Below are 22,541 nucleotides of genomic sequence, written 5' to 3'. Positions count from 1 at the left end.
CTTTGTAAAGACATTGTGTGTGACTCAACATTGCAGAAAAAGACATGCGCTATAGCTGAATTGAATAAGCTAAATTGCCCGTAGTGAAATTGTGTGAATGCTCTGTATGGGTGTTTCCCAGTACTGGGTTGCAGCTCAAAGGACATCCGCTGCGTAAAACATATGCTGGATAAGTTGGCGGTTCATTATGCTGTGGTGGCCCCTGATTAATAAAGAGACTAAGCCAAAAAGAAAATGATTGAATGAAAAGGCTGAATGTTTTGACATAAAATGGCACCATTAAAACCATTGAGAGTGAAAGACATATCATTGACTTACTAGTCAGATTTACTACACACTGAAACCATTCGAAAAACAAAGCTGAAAGAAAGTGTGTTAAATGTTTCAATAAAAACTAAAATGTAGCCGTTGCATTTGTTGTTTATTAAAAAAATACGTATTTACAACCGAGTAAAAGGCAAACCTGGTCACATTAGTTTACCACAAACACTCCAATAAAAAGAAACAAATTAAGTTATAAAATGTCAAATTGACGTGTTCAGCATCTGACTTGGTCATGGAATATAACAGTGTGCTTCTGAAAATTTGTTTTTAGTTTTTTTTTTTTTTTTACTGATTTCAGGTTTTTTCAGAGACATCCGAGTAAAACGTTCACTGCTGTGGTACTGTATATGCTGGATACCTCCATCCTTTCATGCGGTCACCTCTTCCCCATGATGAAGCTGGGCACTTCTGCATCATCATCTTTCTCCTCTCCTTCAGAAGCTGAAGATGACGATGACTTTTCAGAGTCTGCAGATAAATTCAAGTTCATTTGTATAGTGCTTTTTACAATAATTAGTTTCAAAGCAGTTTTATAATGGTGCACATTGTTGCATTACAATCTAATTAAGTTACAATCAGATATACGTTATTATATATAAACATATTTATCCTTTAGTTTTTATAGCATATAGGTGATGTCTAGCTGTACATGTTTAATGAAGTGTATTACGTGTGAAACACATTATTGCTCACAACAAGTGGAATGCTGCAATTACTAACACTCAACAGATCAAGTGACTTTAGAGAGGATAATGTGATGTGTCCTAAAGAGTATTCAGACTCATAAGTATGTTTTACTTTTAAAATTGAAGCACAGCCAGTATTGTTTACATTTAAAAACAGTTCTGTCTGGTTCTTGAATCTGATTGGCTGATCGTTGTGCAATATTCTGCAATAACAGCCTCATCACCCTCTTGTATTATTCCACCCACATGGAATGAAAGCAGATTAATAAACTCACAACAGTTTGACAAATAGTGCAGCTGTTGGACAACATAATGTACTTTTTAGGCAAAAATGTAGTTGTTTAGATAGCAACTATGCAGTTTATTTATTTGGATAGTGCCTATTTTAAAAATTTATTATTTCGGAGATACAGCACTTCGCCATCCATAAGCCTGTCATACTGAGCAGAGCAAAGAGTTAAAACTCTGCCACAAGATGGTGACAGATACTGCATATTAAAAGCCCTTAGTTTCAAACTACAGCTGATCAAATCATTTTAAAACGGGTAAATGATATTCTAAGTCAATCACTCTCTTTTATATGTTGTAGTGCTGTATTTATACTGTAGTAATCTGGTAGTGTTTGCTTTGCTTTGGCTTTTTCAGGGTTAATTATTGTGATCTCCCGATTGCAACAGAGAAATACTAGAAAAATGTCTTTAGACTGATGGCATTTTATGCCGTTCAGCCTTATAATCCTAATATTAGCTGTTTTGTCATCACTTCAGACATTTCGCTAGATACTAGCTCTAAAAAGACGTTTGTGAAATAGCAACGGTTTCTGCTGTTCTGACTTTAGCTGCAGATGGGAAGGAATGGTGGAAGAAAGTACTTCCTCATTCAAAAGGATTTTTTAGACTCAATGTTTGATTTTCTTTTTTATATACCCGATTGTACTGTCGAACTGTTGTTTAAACACATTATCACACTCGTAGCAGTGCGATATGACTGTATATTGTCACTGGCGGGACATTAAGGTTGATAAACAGTACTGCTACTCATGTAATATTGCTCATATAGACATCAGTAATCTAAATAATGTCCTTATATAAAAGTAAACAATATTATGATAGAGGAGTTTACGTGAGTTTGTAGAATATTCATTCTTTGTTTCCGTTTAATGTTTAGTTCACTGTACTCAAATGGCCTCCATCCAATAGAGCACCTTTGGGATGTGGTGGAACGGGAGATTTGCATCATGGATGTGCAGCCAACAAATCTGCAGCAACTGTGTGATGCCGTCATGGACCAAAATCTCAAAAATATTACCAGTACCTTGTTGAATCTATGCCAAGAAGGATTACAGCAGTTCTGAAGGCAAAAGGGGGTCAAACTCGGTACTAGTAAGGTATACCTATTAAAGTGGCCAGCGAGTGTAGTTGGGTTTATTTACTATCAGGCCATGGGTCTCAGTGATATTTAGTTTCTGGCCCTTCATACAAAAAGTTTGAGCACCCCTAATTCAAACACACCGAGTGTTAAACACCATTATAAAACATTATAAAAGATGTGTTTGCTAATATGAGTGTTTATCCACTTATATATAAGTAAATGTTTTCCTGCTTTTGGGTAAAAATAAACAAACAAATGATTTAACTCTAAACTGAATATGAACAAGGGGCTGTGGCTGAATTGTCTCTCACCTTCTTCTTTCTGGCTCTCCATCTTGGATTTCTTGGCCATCAACTTCTTTTGTTTCAACTTTTCTCTAAATAACACAAAAGAACAACTGAGATTAAGAAACGCAACAGATTCTCCAGAAAGACTAGAATATCTGAAGTCAACCAAGAATCAAACCTCTTCTTTCTGCGTTTTGCTGTTCTGTCCTCAGCAGCCTTTTGGTTTTCGATCAGCTTCTCTTTATATTCCTCATCAAGCTTTTGCTGCAAGAGTGAAACAATTAAATGAATCAATTTTGGTTGCGCACAGTTTCAAAGAACAGCATTTGACTTAGAACCTAGAAAACAGACTCCAACAGCTTAGAACAAGACCTATAAATGTGGCAAAAAAAAGCAGTGTTGGCAAATATTATTTTTAATGAAGACATACGCATATACAAATGACTTGACTTAAGTAACGATGCTGGAAATTACATGAATATGTATTATACATATTAACATTCAAATGTACTTTATAGGTGAACATAATAACATTTACAGTAGAAGTCAGAATTATTAGCCCCGTTTATTTTTTTCCCCAATTTCTGTTTAATGGAGAAAAGATTTTTTTTTTTTACATTTTCAAACATAATAGTTTTAATAAACTCATCTTTAATAACTGATCTATTTTGTCTTTGCCAAGATGAAAGTAAATAATATTTGACTAGATATATAAGACACTTCTATACAGCTTAAAGTGACATTTAAAGGCTTAACTAGGTTAATTAGGCTAACTAGGTAAGGGTAATTAGGCAAGTTATTGTGTAACAATGGTTTGTTCTGTAGACTACTGAAAAAAAAAAAGCTTAAAGGGACTAATTATATTGACCTTAAAATGTTTTTTATTTAATTCAAAACTGCTTTTATCCTAGCTGAAATAAAACAAATAAGTCTTTCTCCAGAAGAAAAAAAATATTATCAGACATACTGTGAAAGTTTCCTTGCTCTGTTAAACATCATTTGGTAAATATTGAAAAAAGAGAGAAAAAAAGGGGCTAATAATTCTGACTTCAACTTCATGTAACAAATGCAATATTCCACAGTTTTACTGTTTTTGTTGTATTTTTAAATCTAATTACTAAATAAACGCAGCTGTGGTAAACAGAAGAGACTTTTCAAACAGTTGAAATGATTATGTTTGCCAACCTTTGACTCGTATTGCAAACATATTAGATTAACATTATTCAAGCATTACATGTACAATATTTATATTTAGCACAAAACTAACTATTTAGCATATATAGACAGCATGTCCAAAGACATGCTCTATAGGTGAATTGCATAAGCTAAATCGGCCTTTGGCTTAGTGTATAAGAGTGTGTCAATGTGAGAGTTTGTGTGTGCGTGTTTCCCAGTACTGGGTTGTGGCTAAAAGGTCGTCCACTGTGTAAAACATAAGCCGGAATAGTTGCTGGTAAATTCCGCTGTGGCGACCCCTGATAGATAAGGGACTAAGCTGAAGAAAAATGTATAAAATAATAATAATAATAATTTTGTAAGCAGCAAACATATTAGAATGATTTAAGAAGGATCATGTGACAGATGCTGGAGTAACAAAGCTGAAATATCTGCTTCATGTCACAGGAATAAATTACATTAAAAATATTTATAATAATATATATTTTTATATATTTATAACTATGGTATTATCTACACTGTAAAACCCAAAAAGTTAAGAAAGCTCAGACTATTTGAGGAAACCAATTGCTAAAAACCCTTTGAGTTAAAAAAAAAAATCTATATAAGTACTTTGAACTCCATTTAAGATGAAATAATGAGCTATTTAATTAACTCGTTACCTTCAACAAAGTTCAAAACTTTTCAAATGAGTAGAATTAACTTTGTCCATTTTGAGTGAACTACACTCATTTCATAAAGTTGACTTTTGGGTTTTACAGTGTGTAGGTATGTTCAACTAAGTATTATGGTGAGCATAAAAAAAAAAAAAGAAACGTGGGAAAAGTCCTAAATTTATGGACAACAGCATACATTTAAATCAAATAGCACTTGGATGAGTATTGTAACAGTATATTTAATATTGAAATTGTTGTATGTGAGCTTGATTCACTGCTGCTCTGACACACCACACCCAAATTCTGTTATTCAAGTTGCTTGAAATAACGTGTAGAACCGCATTCCACACCTGCTCTTGGGATTATTATTGCTATATTTATTTAAAATTACTCCACAAAAATGTAAAAGATTAAAAAGATTTTACAAAAATTTAATGTATTAAATATCTATTTTAAATCTGTATATATATTTTGAAAGATGCATTGTTTGGGTCAATTCAATACTAAAACTCACTAATTCATTCATTTTCTTTTTGGCTTAGTCCCTTTATTAACCTGGGGTTGCCACAGTGGAATGAACTACCAACTTCTCCAGCATATGTTTTACAGAGCATATGCCCTTCCAGCTGCAACCCAACATTGGGAAACATCCATACACACTCATTCACAAATACAATCATACACTAGGGTCAATTTAGCTTACCCAATTCACCTATATACCATGGGCCTGTTTCAGAAAGGAGGTTAACTGAAAACTCAGAGTATTTTAACCCTGAAATGAGAGAAACTCTGGGTTTTCCATTTCAAAATGGCAGGTTAAACTCTAGAAAGCAGGGTAAGTCAAGCCTGTTTCTGAAAGAGAGGTAACTTTAACTCAGAGTAAGTTACTGTGGTAACTTACTCTGTGAATCTAACCTGGTCAGAAGCAGGTTTTATTCTCTAAACTCAGAGTTTCTGTCTGTCTCCTCCCCTTTTTTAATGATGAAGCGGTATTTCTCGCCTTAGCCTTACGTCTCCACACACCTATTTTAATGCTCATTTTGGATACGTGCATAAAAACGATTGATAGAAATGTCATGATGCACATAACTTTTTAAAATATGCATAAAAAACACGCATAACTGAGTAGGATAAACTTTTATTCGATAGAAAATGTGCGCATAAACTTGGATGGAAAAACTTTTACTGAACAAATTACAGTATGTACATTAAAAAAAAGATCATGATCATATGATAATGAAAATGTGTGTAAATGGACAAACCAGCAGGCTGGGCACACTGTAACACGTCTTAAATATTGTTTTAGTCATTCTAAAATGCCTTAACTGTTTCAGTATTAGTGTATATTATTAATTACCTCCGAACGTCTGGTGCGTGTCAAGAGTCTCCGCGTCTCATGGCTTCAGACGCCCCCACGTGTTCATTGTGTTTCAGCATTGTCTTCTGACATCGAGGCGCAAGTACATTAATTAGGCTAAATAAACGACGCAGCTTCTTCTACCACAGTAAATTCTGTTTTTACTGTTGATATTTGGTGCCAGTTTAATTAGGAAGTGACAATTTTTTTCTCTTTGACTCGTTGGATGGAATTTTATTCGCATCTTTTATGCAATATTCCAGTTTTGCACATAAATTTATGTAATATATTTGGATGGAAACATAGCTATTGCCTACATTTTAGTCACACACAGAAGAACTGTACTAGAATGGCTTATCCTTTTTTAGTAAATAATTAAATTAAATTCACCTTCGACATGCACTGTAACTAGATTAATGGGATTATTATTCTTTCTAAAAATTATTTTTAGTACTGCTTACCTTCTAAATGTTATATTAACCTCAATCACTTGATCAATAAAAAAGGCAGACACACAAGTGCACTGTTAAATCATTTAAAACTAATAAATGTATAAAAAAGTTTAGAAAAAAAATATAAACGTCACAAATTACATTACTTATTTTATTATACTTACATATTTAAATACTTAAAAAGTTAAATTAGGCATTAACTTGAGCAGCTGTTTTCCCACGCTAACTGTCTCTTCTTCACTGATGGTTGCTTCTTTTCAAATATATACACACTCATATTTGCTATAACTTTGCATGAGAACATCAAGTTCAGCTGGAGAAAGAAATGGTGATCTCTTTTATAAGATATTGCCATAGTCACTCGTAATGTCTGCGCTCCATTGATAATGCCTTTTTAAAGTCACGGTGCACGCACTTAACTCTGAGTTGGTCTACTCGAAGTTGATTGACCCAACTCAGATCAGCTATTCTGAAACCGAAAACTCTGAGTTTTTAATCTCTTGGTAAATCAACTCAGAGTTCAAGTTTAAACTCTGAGTTGTTTGAACCTCCTTACTGAAACAGGCCCCATGTCTTTGGACTGTAAGGGAAACCCATGCGAACACGGGTAGAACATGCAAACTCCACACAGAAATCCCAACTGACCCAGCCGAGGCTCAAACCAGTCGAGGCTCAAACCAGTGACCTACTTGCTGTGAGGCGATCATGCCACTTACTGCGACGCCTTAATACAAAAATTATTAATATTTTCATGACAACCAACTACAAAAAATAAGACTGTTAATTAAACTAAACAGAATGTAAACAAAAAAAAAGTGTATTTCCTGAAAAAAAGCCTCCCAACAAGTTTAAGGATTTTAGTTTACTATAAGAGTACAGATTTTTATTGAATGTCTACATAATTCATTTATGCTGTCCCAACACAAATCAATCAATTTGTCAAAAAAAAAAAACTAAAGAATTGTTTTTCAGGTAAGTTGAGTATAATGTCTTCTCACATTGGTCAGTTTCACAGTTTATTTTGCAGTGTCCCGCTCAGCTGTCAGGGGTGGTGGTGATTTGGTTGTGTTTGACAGGGTGCTCGGCTGTGCGCAACATGTCTGAAGAGCGAGGACGGATGCGGTGGGGAGGGGTGAGAAGGATGCGCGACGCATTTACGGACCGGGAGGGAGACGCGCAATTTCCAGGAGATTATCACTCGTTTGCGGGCACCCAGGAGTCTCTGTGCATTTGCGGGAGACTAACGAAACTTCCGGGAGACTTGGGATGTCTGGAATGACCTCCCGCCCCGCTCATAATTCTCTCTTCATATAGCCGTATGGCTATTACATGTCCATAATACACTGTGATATTACGGGGCTCGGATCATATCGCTTTCTCACTACAATCGATCCGCTCCAGAGTTCGTTTCAATCGAGCCGAGACCACCTCATTCAAGCAATCTCTTGGCGATTGTTTTTTTTTTTACATCTGCCAAACGAACTGTGCTAACTGGGCAAACGAGACAGGTTCTGAAACAAAAGTCTAGGTCAGAAAGCACCCTAAGACACCATAAAACATGGTTTTTCAAAGTGTTTAATGTTCTACAACACTAAAAAACGCTGGGTTGCACACAATCAATGTGTTGGGACAACATGAAGGAATTAAGATAACGTATTAGTTTCTACAAATTTAAGTGGATTGAGCAATTAGGTTGTTGCCCAAAAACTCAAGAACTGTGTTGTTTCAGCTCATATTAAATAAGTAGTTTGAACAAAAAGCAAATGTCATTTGTTGAGTGAATTCCAAGCACCTTTTGATCTATTTTTGTCAATGTGTGAAATGGAGAAATTTCCAAAAGCATGCCATAAAACTAAAACTGAAAGCAACATTACATTAAATAGCAACTTTGATTTTGATGTAAACAGCTTCAGACTGAATGCATTTTGCAACCTTCTGTTAACATGACCTAATTTTGCTGGTAACTGATAAGTGTTGCAATTTCTGTTGCACATAAGAATCATTTAAAAAGCAATAGTGGAGCAAAAACATCAGTCCTCGTTCAAACCTCTACTGACATGGACCATTTAGTAAAACGGCCCAAACAACAGCAGAGTGAGCTCAGTGCGAATAAATTTACTGAACAATCCTGATCACACAACCATTATTTAACAGCAATGTAAAATCCACAGTTCGCAGACACAAACTACTGATGTCTTAGAGAATTAGAGCAGTTTAAAGAGACGAAACATTGCTGTCAATCTCAACAGTACTGAAGCGGAATTCAAGAGAAACATCATGTCACATCATTTCGGTTAGAGGCTGTTTTAATTCAATATATACCATCATTTACTGGATGGATTTACTGATGTAAGAAAATCATGTAAAAAATTGCATTATATTAGTATTATAGATTAACTGAATTGTATTAAAGGTATAATGAAATTATATAACTTATGAAAATGCACAAAAATTTATTAGTATTAACTATTGTAATTTTTATCAACAGTTTGAATATTTGTTTATATGTATATTCTCTCTCTAAATGTATGTATAGCTTTTATTCAGCCAAAATTTAGTTATTTCAGAGCTAGTTTAATACATTATATATATAATATATACAGTATATATGGGTTGCTGACAAATAGGCAGTGAAAAATGATTTTTTTATTGAAACCATTTTTGATATTAAGAAAGCTTAAAGTTAATTTGTACAGCAATTTTCACAATAATTACTGTTTTAAAGCAACTTTCCAGAAGGTATATTTATATTGTATATTTATGTTGGTTGAAGTCTGATGTTTGAGATATTAAAAGTGGTCACTAACTACAATTTATTAATTGTGTTTTTTTTAATTTTTTATAGATTTTTATTTTTTATAGATTCAACGAGGAACTGGAAATATTCCTCAGTATTCCAGAGATTTTGGTCCATACTGACATGATAGCATCACGCAGTTGCTGCAGATTTGTTGGCTGCACATCCCTGATGCAAATCTCCCGTTCCACACATCCTAAAGGTGCTCTATTCGATTCAGATCTGGTGATTGTGAAAGCCATTTGAATACAATGAATGAACTCATTGTCATGTTCAGGAAACCAGTCTGAGATGATTCACAGTTTACAACATGGCATGTTATCCTGCTGGAAGTAGCCATCAGAAGATGAGTACACTGTGGTCATAAAGAGATGGACATGATCAGCAACAATACTCAAGTAGGCTGTGGCATTGACACGATGCTCAATTGGTACTAATGGGCCCAAAGTGTGCCAAGAAAATATCCCCCACACCATTACACCACCAGCAGCCTGAACCGTTGATACAAGGCAGGATGGATCCATGCTTTCATGTTGTTGATGAAAAATTCTGACCCTACCATACGAATGTCGCAGCAGAAATCGAGACTCATCAGACCAGGCAACATTTTTCAATCTTCTATTGTCCAATTTTGGTCAGCCTGTGCGAGTTGTAGCCTCAGTTTCCTGTTCTTAGATGACAGGAGTGGCATCCGCTGTGGTCTTCTGCTTCTGTAGCCCATGTGCCTCAAGGTTGAACGTGTTGTGCATTCAGAGATGCTTTTCTGCATATCTCAGTTGTGACAAGTTGTTTTTTGAGCTACTGTTGCCTTTCTATCAGCTCAAACCAGTCTGGCCATTCTCCTCTGACCTCTGGCTTCAACAAGGCATTTGCAAAAATAGAACTGCCGCTCACTGGATATTTTCTCTTTTTGGACCATTCTCTGTAAACTCTAGAGATGGTGTGTGTGTGTGTAAAAATCCCAGTAGATCAGCAGTTTCTGAAATACTCAAACCAGCCTGTCTGGCACCAACAAACATGCCACGTTCAAAGTCATTTAAATCCCTTTTTTTTTTAGTTGCTGCCATGTGATTGGCTAATTACAAATTTGTGTTAACGAGTAGTTGGACAGGTGTAACTAATAAAGTAGCTCGGTGTGTGTACGATTAAAATGGTTAAACAAAATTTTACTTTAGTCACAGAAAATAAATTTTCAGTTAAGTGGAATTAGAATTTAATATATTATTATTTTATTCAAATAAAATGTTCACAGCACTCACAAATATACATTTTTCATTCTATAGGGTTTAAAGCAAGTGGATTTAGAAAGCTAAACTGACAGATAAACATACCTTCTCAGACAATCGCTCCAGGAAATCTTGCCTCTGATACTCACGGCGGCGCAGGTGTCTGTACACATGAAACTCACCACTGCCTGCTCCAGCACTTGAACCTGAGGGAATGAAGAAAAACAAAACAAGCTCTAATCCTCACAAATAATGACAGAACGCTGGAACCAGTGACAATGAAATGGTTTTGCAAAGCATATCAATAAAAACTTTATAGGTTTTATATTTTTTTATAGTTGTGCCTAATCTTACATTTCAATGTGTGTTTTTGTAACCAAGCACCTTTGCTTATCACAAGCCTTAGAAGCAGCAGTGACCAAATGGAATGTTTTTGGGACAAAGTCACGTATGTTTGTTTGTGTCACAAACACCAAACCAGATTTTCTCACTATTTTCATGGCAAATGTATACTGAAGTTAGAATATATAACGTTTTTACAGTTTATTTTTTCTAAAAACTCTAAATCTGTATGTTTAAGTGTTACAAATCTCTTCAAATCAAAGAAATAAAAAAAATAAATTCCTCACCGATATAAAGCCAACACAATCTAACAGAACTCAAATGTTTCTACAATACATAACCACTCAACAGTCAAATTGCATGTGTATGGATGCATATGTTAAAGGTGAATTATATTAAATCTTTTCTAGCACACTACATGTCTATTTGTGTCTATATTTGTCTGCAACATGCTTATTTTTAACATATTTATTGTCAATTTATGTACAGACTATTTAAACGTATATTAAAAGTATATTTTATAGTCTTGAATGTATGTCATTATATTTTGCACTGTATTATGTATATTTGTATCCTGTATATTGTCTCAAATGTATGTCACTGTATTCGAGCACTCATCGTAGTACAAGTACTGCCTGTGATGTGAATATAAAAGGGATTTGATTTGATTCATAGTTAAAGTGCTTTTGCAAAGAGAACATGTGGTAGAATCTTCTCCTAGTATTAAAAATGTGTCATCCTAGAGTGGGCAGAGCTGGGGAGTCTCTTAGAACTGAAGCTGGTCTGAGATGTGCCAGACTATAATCTGGCGATTGGTTGGCTTCTATCAGTGCAGTATGAATCGGCCGTTAGCATCCACACTAAAGGACTGAAACTTTCTGTTTACTGTAGATTTTGACAGCAGTTTTATAACTATAAAATTAGAAATGCACTGAAATTATTACACAGAACCAAACCGAAACTACTGGAGGCACTTGGCCAAAAACTAAAATGCTTTGTAATAATTGTTTATTATTTTACTGAATAATCTAAATTTAAATTTAACTCAGTGACTTAAATCAGGCATTCTCAACCGGTGGGCCTCAGCGATCCTGCAGGTGGGCCGTGAGCACTTAAATATTCTTCTATAATCATTTGATTTATTATTAAATTTGTCATATTAAAAATTATTGAAGTAATGACGTTTCCCATTTTCTGTGATTGATTACTTCGGACTCGGTGCAAAAACAGTCTCACTATTAAATACATACATAAAGTGGCTTAAAATATCCAACCGCTGCACGCTAACTAGGACTACATTCCTAGCTCTGTCTGTCAATGGATCACCAGCTTTCTGACAGATAGACAACAGCTAGCCAGAATGGGCAAAACCACATCCGACAGCTGCACCATCAGCACTGGTGCCCCCCAGGGATGTGTTCTCTCCCCTCTGCTCTTCTCCCTGTACACCAACGACTGCACCGCAAAAGACCCCTCCATAAAACTCTAAACTCCATAAAAAAATTAAGTTTGCAGACGACACTACTGTCATCAGGCTCATCTGAAACAGTGACGAGTCTGCATACAGACATTAGGTGGAGCGGCTGATGTCATGGTGCAGATACAACAACCTGGAGCTGAACACGCTCAAAACAGTGGAGATTATAGTGGACTTTAGGAGAAACCCCCCTGCACTCTCCCCACTCACCACCATGAACAGCACTGCGGCTGCAGTAGAGTCATTCAGGTTCCTGGGCAATACCATCTCTCAGGATCTGAAGTGGGACATTCACATAGACTCTATTGTGAAGAAAGCCCAGCAGAGACTACTTCCTTTGTCAGCTGAGGAGGTTTAACCTGCCACAGCAGCTCCTGGGAATTGTACACAGCTGTCATTCAATCCATCCTCTGCACTTCAATCACCTTCTGGTTCGGCTCAGCTGCCAAAACCGACCTCCGAAGACTACAGTGGAAAGTCCGGACAGCTTAACGTATCACTGGCACTACTCTTCCTACACTTTAAGAACTGTACTCTTGCAGACTGGGTAAAAGGGCTCGCAAAATCACTCTGGATGCCTCGCACCCAGCACACTACCTGTTCGAACTGTTACCGTCTGGTCGGCGCTTCAGAGCATGAAGCACAAAAACAGCCAGACACAGGAAACAAGTCTTTGCTCAGGCCATCTACCCTATGAACAGTTAAATATTCCCTTACTGTGCAATAAATATGTGCAATACTTTCTCATACGCATATGTACACAGCACCTTATAACCTGTATATTAATAACAAATCTGCACATGCAATTCAACAATACAATTGTCCATTCAATCCAGGTTTCTTGATTAACTTCATCTCTGTTTAATGTTTATCATATATTTTTTTATATTTATTTTGTGTTGTCACTTGTCATTTTATGTACACTGAAAGCTTCTGTAACCAAAAAAAAAATCCTTGTGAGAGTTGAAAATAGATACTGATTGTGAGTGAAATAAAAACAGCAAATAATGATGAAAATATCAACAAAGAGTTTTAGTTATTCATAGCGTTTAATGACTAAATGTTTCCGCACCTTTTTTAATATATTACTGGTTTATTTTAGCATGATCATTTCATAAAACAAAGATAAAAGTTTAATCTCAGGAAAAATCATTATTGTAAATCTCAACCTCATGTCAAGGCTCACACGATTCTGTGTGTGCAAACATCCGCAGATTTTTAAAGTATTGATTATTTATTTACTTGTGTAAATCTGTGAAAATGTATTATTATTTACTTTTGAAATTAATTTTATTAATATTATTGACTAATATGAAATGTTCATATGATTTATTCACAATACAGTTTGTAAAGTAATTTTTTCTGTCTTTCAGTAGATCTATTATATGAGAGACTTGCTTTGTTTACCAAATACGATGATCTAATTGGATTTGCATTGTAAACATTAAAGATAAAAAGGTATTATTTTTTTATTTAATATACTACGTTTTAATGTTAAGATACTCCAAAAAATCATTCTGTATAAATTCGCAGATTTAATACAAACTTTTGTGCAGAAATAGCAAAATAATTCACAAAACACTCAAAATAAGCTGGAGCGTGCGTGTGAAACTTATGACAGAAAAATGTGTTGGTTATGCTGAATTTGTGATTCATTATTTGCAAATGAAAACCATATTTGGGTCACAGCTGTCAACTGGTTCTGAATTAAATCTGCTGTATAATCAGTTTAAACCACTGTGAAATGTCTGAATGTGGACTTGTGTTACTTACACTTGACAAGGTAGAGTTTGTTTTAAAAATGCTCAGGTGTTCTTTCCCATTGCAGCAACACTTATTTGAAAAAAATAGCATTCTTGTAAAAATGTAAACACTTTCTCCCCTATAGGCGTTTACTTTTAATCTGTATGTTTACATATGTCAGCAGCACACATTATGTTGAGGCTCATTCTGTATAACGTTACTGCATTATATTTTAGCACACTTGAACTACCAGCAATTACCGGGGGACTTGGTGATAAAATACGTCCTTATACTTCTGTTTGCTAACATTACTGTAATTGAGAGCTCATGAGGATGACCTGTGAGTGTTTTCAACAGTTTTGTTGATTCTCATCTCCACATGTGAGAGAAAACAAGCAAACACAAACCCATCACATCCCGCACAAACTCTGGTGGAGCGCGTGGGTTCCACTCCTTCGGTTTCTCTGGTATGGGTGCAGCTTTGTCCTTTTAAATAATAAAAATAAAAAAATTATCTTAGTAGTGTTTGATGCTTAATGTTTCCAAGTGTTCAATAGCAATTAGCATGAGAGGAAAACCGTCAGCTTGAGCTAAATGGGAACTCACGGGGTTTCGCATCAATCTCTCCAACTTTAGGCGCTGTTCCTCTGCGGGAGTTTTGGCAATAATTAAAGGCTGAGACTCTTTTTTGAGAGCTTTCCCCGGTCGAGCATCTTTGTTTTCCACAGCCATGATTCTTCCAGCTCCTTCTTCGAGGTAGGATTTGGATTCTTCTTCTATTTATTTTTCAGGTATTTTACACATCTGACAGCTCGCACTGCCACCTACCGGACCGACGCTGATCGACAGCGTTTGAATCATAGAGCTTGGATCTAAAATAAGTGTGAATAATTTTTTTGAATTAGCAATAGGCTATGTCTGACTATCAGTTATTATATTCAACTCACATATAGACATATAATATCATATAAATTAACCAGATGTACATTTGTGGATGGTTCCCCAAAACTAGCTTTTTTTCTTTGGGTAACGTTAGTAGCCAATACACTCAAATTTTTTTGCTGCTTGTTCAAACTAATTTAAAATGAGCTGAATCACCACAATTCTTCACTTTTTTGAAGACAACTTGATTGTTTTATGTTCAATCCACAAACATTTGTAAAAGCAATTACGTTAACTTAATTTGTGTTGAAACAACATGACGGAATTGTGTATGGGCTAACATGGTGTTACAGGAAGGGCTATGGGGTGTAACACTGTAATATACTGATAATACTGTTACATATGGATCAAAGATTATTAAGGGATATGACACAGCAAAATAAGTCACACATAAAAAGTATGCCAATTGAAAATAACAACAATCAAAACATTAGTATCAGTATGTTCAATCAGTGTGAAAGGCAAGTGAATGGACACGGTAAGTGTTGTCAGTGTTAGTGCATGAATGCAAAACATAAAGCCCAAATTGGAGCACAGCTCTGGCCAACTGGCCAAACAATGAAGAAAATGTCAAAGAATGGTGATCTAAAAAAATAACTGGGTACCTTCCTCCCACATACAGTGCATCCGGAAAGTATTCATAGCATTTCACTTTTTCCAAATTTTTTATGTTACAGCCTTATTCCAAAATGGATTATATTCACTTATTTCCTCAAAATTCTACACACAATACCCCATAATGACAATGTGAAAAAAAGATTTTTTGAAATTGTTGCAAATATCATTAATTCATTCATTTACTTTTCAGCTTAGTCCCTTTATTAATCTGGGGTCGCTACAGCGGAATGAACCGCCAACTTATCAAGCAGATGTTTTACACAGCGGATGCCCTTCCAGCTGTAACCCATCACTGAGAAACACTCACTCTCATTCACACACATACACTACGGTCAGTTTTAGCTTACCCAATTCACCTGTACCACATGTCTTTTGGACTTGTGGGGGAAACCGGAGCACCCGGAGGAAACCCATGCAAACACGGGGAGCTTATTGCTGTGAACCAACCTACTGCACCACCGTATCGCCCTGTTGCAAATTTATTAAAAATAAAAAGCCTGAAAAATCGCATGTACATCATTATTCACAGCCTTTGCTCAATACTTTGTTGATGCACCTTTGGCAGCAATTACAGCCTCAAGTCTTTTTGAATATGATGCCACAAGCTTGGCACACCTGTCTTTGGGATTTTTTGCTTATTCCTCTGCAGTATCACTCAGCTCTATCAGGTTGGGTGGGAAGCGACGGTCTACAGCCATTTTCAGATCTCTCCAGAGATGTTCAATAGGATTTTGGTCTGGGCTCTGGCTGGGCCACTCAACAGAGTTGTGAAGCCACTCCATTGATATTTTGACGGTGTGCTTTGGGTCATTGTCCTGCTGGAAGATGAAACATCGCCCCAGTCTAAGGTCACGAGCACTCTGAAGCAGGTTTTCATTCAGGATGTCTCTGTACATTGCTGCATTCATCCTCCCCTCTATCCTGACTAGTCTTCAAGTTCCTGTTGCTGAAAAACATCCCCACAGCATGATGCTGCCACCACCATGCTTCACTGTCCCTGACTAAGTCCCTTCTCCCGCAATCACTTAGCTTAGATGGCCAGTCAGCTCTGGGAAGAGTCCTGGTGGTTCCAAACATCTTCCAATTGCAAATGATGGATGCCACTGTGCTCATTGGAACTTTCAGAGCAGCAGATTTTTTTCTGCAACCTTTCCCAGCCTTGTGCCTCGAGACAATCCTGTCTAGGAGGTCTACAGACAGTTCCTTTGTCTTCATGCTTGGTTTGTTCTTTGACATGCACTGTCAACCCTGAAACCTAATATAGACAGGTGTATGCCTTTTCAAATCATGTCCAGTCAACTGAATTGACCACAGGTGAACTCCAGTTAAGCTGCTGAAACATCTCACAAATGATCAGTGGAAACAGAATGTAATGGAGCTCAATTTAGAGCTTCACAACACTTGTGTAAATGTGATTTTTTAGGTTTTTTTATTTTTAATAAATTTGCAACAATTTCAAAGATCTTTTTTCACGTTGTCAGGAATTGATATTTGAGGAAATAAATGAATTTAATGAATTCTGGAATAAGGCTGTAATATAAAAAATGTGGGAAAAGGGAAACACTATAAATTCTTTCTGGATTCACTGTATGCATGAAAATGTTGAAGTTCCCAGAGAAGCGCCTGCGTTTCGTTCTCAGTAACCGAATAGTTAAACTGATATTAATTAAATTAGCGTGAAAAATAACTTATTGCATGACTAAAACCATCAGAATGAGTCTGGAGAAGGACCGCTTTAGCTCTAATGTGACTTGCGTCTTTTTCTGCATTCGGGATACTCTAATTCACAATTTACTTAGCTTACAATAACTGCTACCACTTGAAAACTAATGAGTGAATTTAGACACAGAGTTCCACAACCCTGGTTTTATGATCATTTGAAACTTAGCAATATGTTAGCTTAGAGAGTAATGAAATCTTGACCTTTGTTTAAGGAATTTATAATGAAGAGTCATAGCAATTCATTCAGCTTGACCTTCATAGAGCACTACTCATAGCCACTGAGTGTATGACCCAATCCCAAATAGCACACTTCATGTGCACGTGCTGTCCTGCTGGCTTAGAATGTCATCATGTTCGCATGCCCATTACGTCCATGAGACAATATGGTGTGATTCATCATTTTAGCTCTCAGGAGGGTGCTTGCAAGTGCTGAGATTTTAGCTGGATTACAGCTCCAAGGAGACTTTTAACCAACAGTCAAGCAACATTTTATGGTGAGTTTATGGTGCCATTTGAAATGGGGCCTACGCTGCTTGTTTACTTTTTTCAGTGTATTATGGGACTAAATGACTGCTTATTGGTAATATCTGCTATAATTTTGGCACTACTTAGAGCAGGGGTCACCAATCTTGGTCCTGGAGGGCCGGTGTCCCTGCATGGTTTAGCTACAACTTGCCTCAACACACCTGCCTGGGTGTTTCAAGTATACCTAGCAAGTCCTTGATTAGCTTGTTTAGGTGTGTTTGATTAGGGTTGGAGCTAAAATCTGCAGAACACCTGCCCTCCAGGAACAAGTTTGGTGACCACTGATTTAGAGGATCAGGGAGCAATTTTAGACACATCTTAGAGAAGTATGCAGATTTATAAGTGATTAAGCTTTCTTTTTAACATAAAATGTTAATAACCTGTTTGTTACAATTGCAGATGCCTCTTGTAATATAATGTTTGTGATGTTTCTTGAGTGTTTTGGCTTCTCTATGCCATAAGTGAGCTGTAGCTACTTTGTCGATTTTAACCTTTTATCTTGTTCATATTTGCTTATTTGCATCAATGATTCTGTAATCACCTTCTTGAACATTCTTCTGTCCATTTCTACATATATTTTTTCATATATTATAATCTTGTTTGGATGTTTAATTATCAGATTTCGGTGACTTAATTTATGTTGTAATATCCCTGCTGAAAAATCCAGCTTAAACCAGCCTAGGCTGGTTGGCTGGTTTTAGCTGGTCGACCAGCCTGGTTTTAGAGGGGTTTTGGCCACTTCCAGGGTGGTTTCCAGCCATTTCCAGCCTGGTCTTAGCTGGTCAGGCTGGAAGATGACCAGCTAAAACCAGCTTGACCAGCCTACCAAGCTGGGAGTCCAGCCAAAACCAGCTATATCCAGTTTAAACCAGGCTGGTCAAGCTAGTTTTAGCTGGATTTGGCTGGTCATTTTCCAGCCTGACCAGCTAAGACCAGGCTGGAAATGGCTGAAAACAATACTGGAAATGGCCAAAACCCCTTTAAAACCAGGCTGGTCGACCAGCTAAAACCAGCCAACCAGCCTAAACTGGTTTAAACTGGATTTTTCAGCAGGGATACAATGAATTGAGGTCAATTTGTACAACTAAACACATTTTCTTTTTTAGTTTTCCCAAATAGTTTAGATTTTGAGCTGAACATTAGAAAAAAGTTATTTAAATAGTTCTGTTTACAAAGTAACACCTTCATCCCTGAAATTCATGAGACACAATAAGAAATATTTAAATCTTCCAAACTCTAGCCCACAAAATAGTGCTACTCATTTCCATCCCTCCAGGATTGTCTTGCTTATTATAGACAACACCTCACCCTTCCTCAACAGGACACAGACTTCCCTGCAAACAGACAGAACAAGGTTACCAGCATTTTCATTGCTTTGCCTGCCAGTTGCCACCTCTATTTGTTCACAGTCCACAGATAAGTATTTATTTCAAATCTACACCACATCAAATCCGATGTCAGCTCCATCCCTGAAGATTGTTGTGTTAAAATGATTAGAGCACACACAGATCCCTTATACAGTGCAAACCACCCACTGAAACCAGTCTCATCCTCTGAGGGGAAACCAGGAATGTTATTCCAGATCTTGTGATGATGAGGGTCTTTGTTTAGATCTTAAAAGCTGGCCGGAACAAAAATGTTGGTCTTATTACACAATAGACCATTTTCACATTTTTGGGTTTGTCAAAGGCAGGAGTCATTGAGTAAACATAGATCGCATATAGAAGAGTACAACAAATGTTTTTTTGGTTCTTGCATTTGAAATTTGCTCAAATAAAATAACTCCACAACAGTGTAATCTCGACTTCACAAATTAAAAAGAAAAAAAAATTGTGTGAGACTGATAACGAGAGCCATAAGAAAGGACAATGTCACATTTACTGGCCCATTGATAGATGCTGCATTACCAACACCTCCCATATGCATGTTGTTTTGTTTTTCTTTTTTTTTTTGTAATTTGATGCTATAGCTTTGTAAATGAGCAATTTCACGTGAGTAGCAGTGCGATGTGGTTGTACTGGTGGAAGGTGTGCGTTGGCTGCAGGTCGAGTGCCTTAGAGTCCCACCAGTGACGATATACAGTAGTTGTGTCCAAACTCAGTTCTGGATGGCCGGTGTCCTGCAAAGTTTAGTTCCAACCCCAATCAGACACACCTGGGTTTGCTAATCAAGCTCTTACAAGGCTTTCTAGAAACATCCTTGCAGCTGTGTTGAGGCAAGTTGGAGCTAAAACTTCCAGGACAGCGGCTGAAAAGGAGGGAATGCTTAGGTAGCTAGCTTGAAGCCAGTGGTGCTGTCGGTAGGCACAGAGGTTGGCAGGTGCCATTAATAAAGTCTTTTAGGCAGTCCTGATTGGCCAGAGATTGAGTGGGTAGAGATTGGAGAGAACCATGAACTGAACAGTGGTTTGGCATTTGAGTTTGCAGTTCAGGAACATAAAACCTTTCAACACCGGCCCTCCAGAACAGAGCTTGGACACCCCTGATATACAGCCACATCACACTGCTATGAGTGTGATATTGCGTTTATACAACAGTTCGACGGCATAATCCAAGGTTCTTAAACCGTTTCCAACTTCAAATTCCAGCACTTTCAAGGTGTATTTTTATGCATTTTCAAGCACTTAACAACCATGGTAAATTATGCTTATATATGCTTTATGTACTTTTTCACATGCGAATCCATTGGTCTATTTTAAAAAACACAATACAACATTTCAACTTAACTTGCTAAATACTTTGGATTATAGATTTATTGGGATAGTTCATCCAAAATTGGTACAAAAAAAGTTATTGGGTGAAGTATTATTGGGTAAGTTTGGTCTCTTTGTACCTAAAGTTGATATCTCAAAAAATGAGCTTACAGTAAGCATTTGTTTCTTGACCTGTCGTTCATGATATTTCATGTGCATTGCTATCCAAAATTCATGTAACAAATTAAATCCTGACAATATTCTTGCTGCAAATTAATGAACTGTTCCTATGTCAACTGTTTTGAAAATCGCTGATCAAATTTGGAAACCATTCATCAAAATATGGAATATTTTATACCTTTTATTATTGTCAATATTACTTTAGGTTAGGACTAAGGTACTGTTGTAACTGTATGCAAATGTCCCACCAGTTAAATGGTGACAGTTAAGGGGTTAAAGGAAAACATGTTCAATGATCAAAATGTAGAAATGATAACTATTTTAAAAATAAGCTCTACCCTTATAAATAAACTGCATAGTTGCAATCTAAACAACTACATTCTAGACTAAAATGCCTTAAAGTACATTATTTTGTACAACAGCTGCAATATTTTTCAAACTGTAGAGTATCTTCTGCTTGTTGCTATATGTGGGCAGAGTAATACACAAGGGTGAAGGGTTAAGAGGCTGGACAAGTGCTGTTATTTGCAGAATATCACACGGCTATCAGCCAATCAGATTCAAGAACTAGACAGAACTGCTGTATAAATGTATATACGATTGAAAAGAAATTTAAAGAGTTCCTATTATGGATTGTTGAAAATGACCTTCCATGCAGTGTGCAACACAGCTCTAAGTGAATGAAAACATCCAAAGGTTTAAATCTGAAAGTGCACCTTGTTTAAAAATGCTGATTTTTTAATAAAATATTTGATTCAGAGTCATTTAAATGATTCCAGATTGTTTGTGCGGCTTTTTGCCTGTTTTATTAACGTTGACACAAAACAATACAAAATATGAAGTGCCGGATCCGGTAAAACGTGAACATGCCTTTTCCTTCAAACCCTAGCAGAGTGCAGGTGTATGACTAATCATGACTTAAGATGAGTGAATATTAATGAGTGAACGTTCTGGTGATTAATCTAATAATCTATCCTGCAACAGGGGATTCGTCGGCCATTTGTTAAAGGAAGGATCCAAAAAGACTGCTGATGTACTTTGTCAGAGCTTGACAGGAACTTTATCAGTACACAGTTCATGAATCAGTTTCTTCCTCCAGTTCACAAGTGTAAGTAAGAGTGATTAAAATAGTTGCCTCCTTGTTTACTCTTGCTTGCAAAATATATATTTAATTGTGTTTTGTTACTTGTAATCGCTCCACACGGCTTGTACTGTATTTGGTTAACTCTTTATATTCACATCGCATCTAAAGCCATGTTAAAAACACGACGCGTGCCGCTTTCTTTATGGATTTAAATGCATTTGTGAGCTCAAAAACCTCTGACGTTTGTAGTTGCTATGGGCACCGTCAGCTGTTCCTACACACATGCTGCGGTCAAGTTTCAAAAGAGTTCAGCTTTTGCTGCTGTGTGGATTAATACTGAATGTGTATCATGGTTAGGACTAGAGCAATATGCTGGTGTTAAACTGCATTGCTTTAATGCACTCCTGCATTGTTGATGAGCCAACAAAGTTGATAAGCCACAGTGGGCATTTCTGTCTGTCTCAAGGTGCAGTCACACTGGGCTTTCCTCCCATAGACTTCTATTAGTACGCAAGTGAATGCATCAGACCAGAAACGCAGGGTCATGCGTCAAGTTTCGTAGGTTGATGCGGTGCCAAGTTTAAGCTTGGTGAACTCTGACCTGTGAAATGGCATCACTAGACTGCGTGAGACCAATCAAGGATCAAAACATGACCTCTCTGGACAGAAATTTAAAATATGCAGCAATCGCTCGCTTTTTAAATGTCTAATCATCTTGTTTAATCCCGCCCTTTTTCGTACGACATACGACAGAATTTCGCAAACTCAAACTCTGGTGTGACCGCAGCTTCACGCTGAACCTAGTTGACCAATCGCAACAGACTGGGTCACCAGACCAAACAGCGCTAATTAGCATCGCACTAAGGAGGGGTTTGGGAACAAAT

The 22,541-nt window shown here is 36.7% G+C and overlaps 2 protein-coding genes across 5 annotated transcripts in view; one reads left to right on the top strand and one right to left on the bottom strand.

Annotated features, from left to right (window-relative positions):
- Positions 1-22,541, top strand: part of mcama (melanoma cell adhesion molecule a) — a 638,953-nt gene that overhangs the window by 233,261 nt on the left and 383,151 nt on the right. The gene's annotated exons all lie outside the window — the stretch shown is intronic.
- prkrip1 (PRKR interacting protein 1) lies at positions 403-14,672 on the bottom strand. Its single transcript, NM_001017896.3, is given in 6 exon segments — positions 403-792; positions 2,693-2,757; positions 2,847-2,932; positions 10,438-10,538; positions 14,302-14,380; positions 14,501-14,672. Coding segments are annotated over 6 exon segments (549 nt in total). The 5' UTR covers positions 14,627-14,672; the 3' UTR covers positions 403-700.

The sequence above is a fragment of the Danio rerio genome, chromosome 5 (assembly GCF_052040795.2).
Source record: "Danio rerio strain M-AB ecotype USA chromosome 5, GRCz13ab, whole genome shotgun sequence".
NCBI lineage: Eukaryota > Metazoa > Chordata > Actinopteri > Cypriniformes > Danionidae > Danio > Danio rerio.
Note: the sequence above shows the minus strand (reverse complement) of the source record. Positions and strands in the feature narration are given on the sequence as shown.